Source organism: Octopus sinensis, linkage group LG2 (assembly GCF_006345805.1).
Source record: "Octopus sinensis linkage group LG2, ASM634580v1, whole genome shotgun sequence".
Classification (NCBI taxonomy): domain Eukaryota; kingdom Metazoa; phylum Mollusca; class Cephalopoda; order Octopoda; family Octopodidae; genus Octopus; species Octopus sinensis.
In genome coordinates, this window is record NC_042998.1 from 190377277 (window position 1) to 190382276 (window position 5000).

General features: G+C 36.2%; 2 protein-coding genes across 5 annotated transcripts in view; one reads left to right on the forward strand and one right to left on the reverse strand.

Annotated features, from left to right (window-relative positions):
- LOC115227813 (dynamin-1) overlaps window positions 1-638 on the reverse strand; it is a 143605-nt gene extending 142967 nt beyond the window's left edge. Inside the window, exon 1 of one of the 4 annotated variants that reach the window (XM_029798547.2) lies at window positions 101-638. In XM_029798547.2, coding sequence (XP_029654407.1) covers window positions 101-264 — 164 coding nt within the window. In that variant the 5' untranslated portion in view covers window positions 265-638. The remainder of the gene's footprint in view (window positions 1-100) is intronic. The other 3 variants (XM_036500590.1, XM_029798545.2, XM_029798554.2) reach the window with 3 other exon arrangements.
- Window positions 639-1538: 900 nt separating this feature from the next.
- LOC118762159 overlaps window positions 1539-5000 on the forward strand; it is an 82035-nt gene continuing 78573 nt past the window's right edge. Inside the window, exon 1 of the mRNA XM_036500591.1 lies at window positions 1539-1716. Within this exon, the coding sequence (XP_036356484.1) occupies window positions 1650-1716 (67 nt within the window). The 5' untranslated portion in view covers window positions 1539-1649. The remainder of the gene's footprint in view (window positions 1717-5000) is intronic.

The following is a 5000-nucleotide window of genomic DNA, read 5'->3' on the forward strand; positions in this document are numbered from 1 at the left end:
ATATATACGTGTTGTGTGTGTGTGTATATACAATATATTTACATTATCTGTGAAGAAGGTGGCATTATGAAATAGAATTGAAAGATATACTTTGACTGACCTGCCAACAAAATTCTCTAACACACTGCTCTTTCCTGCACTTTGACTTCCAACGACGGCTATCTGCGGCAGATCCAAAGAGATGGGCACCCCGAGGGTGGCAAAAGCGTCCTGCAACTTATTCACTATAGGAATAAGCTGCTCCATACCCATATTACCCGACATTTTTATGAAATTTTTAAAAAGAGAGGGTTCCACTCGACTTTTTTTCTTTTACACACCACGCTCTCTCTCTCTCTCTCTCTCACTCTCTCTCTTCCGTTCTTTTTCCCCTTTCACACGTGATATAAAATGATTGTTTAATAAATCCCTTTGTTGGAAAGAAATAAACAAACAATTTATCCCTTGTTCTTGTGGTCTGTCTGTATGTATGTGTGTGAGTGGAGTGAGTGAGTGATCGGGGGGTGGCCAAGCTCTGACAGCTTCCAAACTGTGGTCAGTTTGTCATGATGGCGGAACTACTTCTATCACTGAAATGGTCGTCGGCTGACGTAGGGCCGCTTACATCCTCCTAAACTGCAATTAACGTATTCAGCACAAAAAGAAAGAAAAAAAAAAAAAAAGCCTGCAAAAATTCCCCCAACAACATAGCGAAGCAATCGCTACTAGTTTTCCCCACTATTATAATAACAACCACCACTAACACTAACAAACAACTACTAATATTAATTAGATTATTATTATTATTATTATTATTATTATTATTAGCTGCTGTGGTCGCTGTTAACGAAGAAAATAAACCCCGCAAAAAAAAAAAAAATAGAATATTTTTAATTAATCATTTTTGTTGTTGGATGACTGATTTTTTTTCCTCCTTTTTACTATTCCACTTCATTTATATAATATATACATACATATAAATATTTACACACACACACATATATATATGTGTGTGTCTGTGTGTATTAATTAATGGAGCAAAGAGAAATATATTACATGCCACACACAGTAGTATGATATAAATAATGTTAACAAGGGGAGTAGACTTTAATAGCAAATGCTATGCTAGGCTCTGAAAAATGTCGTATGACACTCAGTAATTGCGGAGATATTCATTCCCGGAAGAAGATTAGGACTTTCTAGGTTGGGGAAATTCTTCATAATTGCTGCGTTGAAGAAGATAGGGTGAGATTTGTTAAATAAAATAATCAAAATAAAATGAATGGGACTAGCGTTAGAAAATAATAAGGATACTAAAGACGAAAAACTGTAGCTTGGTTTTGACAAGTTAGAAAAAAATAATAGAGAAATTGTCCACGTAACATACTGAATTTATTTTACACGCCAGCATTATGATTTTAATGATGCACATATATATAATGCACCGAATTAACTTAATCGTTGTACATATTCCTTTGCTATTGTTTTTAAGAGGTATTGTTTCAACTGAAAGTTGAGCATCTACAATAATATATTCTTTTACGATCTAGAAATATTTGTAGTGTCTTTATTGAAAGGTTAGGAAAATACAGTTACTTAATAAGTAAGTAACGAAGGATGCAGTATAATTAATTTAAAAACAAGCATCTGCTAAAACTAATTACAATGATATGTCGAAGTGGAATCAGCGATTAGGAGCAGAATCCCTGGAGGATCAGCCGTCTCACGTGATGTTATGTAATTATATTCGGTGCGACTTTCTCTTCTTTCTTTCACTCTCCGAAATTAATCTATTCTTTCTGCATTTTACAAAAGATAGTAACCGAATTAAAGCATTTTGATTTATTCAAGTAAAAAAGGATTTCCAAGAATCTTCGTGTGATATCAATATTTAACATTTTATATTTGTTTTAAACGTTGCATTTATTATCAGTTCACAATAAATAATTATATTGCATTTTAATTTTTTAATTTTTAATTATAAAAATCCTATATAGATCACTTAGGAATTTATATATATATAGAATAATATAACATGTTCAGAAAATGTTAATCACTTCTGTTGTCATCATTATTATTATCACAGTCTCTTTTTTTTTTTTTTTGGTGATTATGTTTATTTGTAAATGACAATAATTCTCAAATGCCCTGTAGAGGTACAGCCAGAGTGACAGATAAAGTGATTTGTGGTATTTAGTTACAATCTTTTACGCTCTGGGTTTAAATGCCATTGCAAATGGGGTTATTAAAGTAGAGTACCAGCTAAGAACTGGGGGTTGATTTGTATTCCTATAGTGCAGCCTAGATGTGAGTGGAATTATAATAGACATTAAGACAACTATTAGTGATGATAATTCTTACTTCATTGATCACAAGAGCCCATGCATACTTAAGATGTGATACAAGAAAGTTTCAGAAACACGTGGAAATGTTGGTAGGGAAGACCATGCAAGGGTACATATAAAAGGGAGTTGTTGAGATGTTAAATGATGAACATATTAAAAATGTTATATAAATTCAATAAGATAGAATTAAAAATATGATTATATAAAAATACTCAGTACTTCAATATCCTCCCGAAGAACCTGAGAGACCTGCATGGGGTGGATACAGATGTCTTTAAAATAAAACTGGATTTCTTCCTGTCAGGTGTCCCAGATGAACCAACTTCACGGCAGGAGGTGCAGATGAGGGCAGCTGCATCGAACACTCTCATGCACCAAATGGCAATTGCTAAAAAGCATTCGTGAAGTAAAATCATGTAGCAACACCAAATGGCGGTGCCCCAGCATGGCCACAGCTCGTGAGCTGAAACTAGATAAAATAAAATAAAAATAAATAAAAAATTCAAATAAGATCAAATTCAAAAATACAGAACACAGATGAATAAAAACCTACCAGCTAGAATGGGTCAGAGAACCCCACAGCTCTACCTATCTACAGCTCTTATGGATACACCTATAGGCTTTACTCAAGTCAGTTTGATCCTTAAGGAGATAAACATCCACTGGGCAACTTCCATTAGCTGTTTAAAAACATCTAAGGAGATCTTCACTAAAATTCTATCCAATGGAAACAACTGGTGCTTGCACCTCAGCATTTGTTGTTTATGTGACACTCTGTAATTCAGATAATGGGTTCTGCAGTTTATGGTTCTTGGATCTTTTCGGTTTGAATGGCAGTTTTTAACTTAATTTCTAGGTAACTAAAAAATTTTAAACTTCGTATACTGGTAGAATGTGTTTATAAAACATCTTTTTCTCTTGGCTTTATTGAGAAAATTCTATAGTTTGTAAGATATTTGGTCTTTAATTTCTTGCATTTCGGCAATTTCAACCAATCAATGACCGTCTATTGAGGTGAAAGCATTCTGTGCCATATGAATATGTCCTTCGTTTAAGAAACAGATTGGATTTATTTACATTTGTGAAGAAAAAAATACCCTTCCCCCACCCCTAACCCTAACCCTAACTAACCTTAACTAACCCTAACTAACCCTAACCTAAAACAGATTTAAATGCAATAGATCGATACTAGGGTTATAATTATGGGTGACAATTATATATGACACCGCTAGAAAAAAACTGCCGTTCAAACCAAAAAGATCCTGGTTCTTTTTTCAGATAATAGTGACATGGAGTGATTCTATAGAGGCAAACACCATTCCGAGTGTCCAAGGCTTCTCTTCTAGTGTTGTAGTGTCTTTCAAGAGTCTTAGAATCCATCTGGTTGGGTTCATTTTTTTTCCAGCCACAGGGGTCTGCCAAACTTTCTCAGATTCCCACAGCCTCAAGACCCCTCCTCCTACTTCTCAGCAGTACTTCTCCTTCCTCTTGTAAGGATTAGATAGTACTGCTGAAAGGTGAAGTGGAAGCATTGACTTGAGACCAAGAATGAGGCAATCAGCTCCACCCTTTCCACTGCTTCACCTAATAATGCAGTTGGAATGGCAGCCACTAGGACCTGCTGTTGTTGCTATTTCACTTTCTCAGGCCGTAAATCATAAGGACTTGCAAATCCATGCAAATCCCCTCCCAACTTCTTATCATTTCTTGTTTCCTCCATACTTAGCACCAGCCTATATTGTGCTATATTTAAGGCGGTGAGCTGGCAGAAATGTTAGCATGCCGGGTGAAATGCATAGCTGTATTTCATCTGTCGTTACGTTCCGAGTTCAAATTCCGCCGAGGTTCGACTTTGCTTTTCATCCTTTCGAGGTTGATAAATTAAGTACCAGTTACGCACTGGGATTGATGTAATCGACTTAATCCCTTTGTCTGTTCTTGTTTGTCCCCTCTGTGTTTAGCCCCTTGGGGGTAGTAAAGAAATATATATTGTGCTATAAAGATAATAATGAGCCAAGAGTCAGTGCTGCTGTCAATGCCTCTGATTTTATTTTACTTGTACCACCCTATCTGTCCAGCACCCTACAACAGTATTAGACAACATGGATCGGTCTCTTCAGGTACCAAACTTCAGGCCCACTCTCTTTTTCAACTTAGTTATCACTCCTATTTCTTTATTACCCACAAGGGGCTAAAAACATAGAGGGGACAAACAAGGACAGATATAGGTATTAAGTTGATTACATCGACCCCAGTAAGTAACTGGTACTTAATTTATCGACCCCGAAAGGATGAAAGGTAAAGTCGACCTCGGCGGACTTTGAACTTACAACGTAATGGCAGACAAAATACCGCTAAGCATTTCGCCCGGCATGTTAACATTTCTGCCAGCACCATTTCATATTCCCTTAGAACAGTGCCAATCATCTCGGTATGCTTGGTGTCCAACAGTATTACAGTGATGTCATTAGCATATGCCAAAATAGATCTTCCACATCATGGTTCATGTGGAATGCCCTTTAACATCTTTAGTTTCAGCAGTAAAGGCACTAGGGTCAATATACATGAGTGAGATAAAAGCAGACATCCTTATTTCTTTACTACCCACAAGGGGCTAAACACAGAGGGAACAAACAAGGACAGACAAACGAATTAAGTCGATTATATCGACCCCAG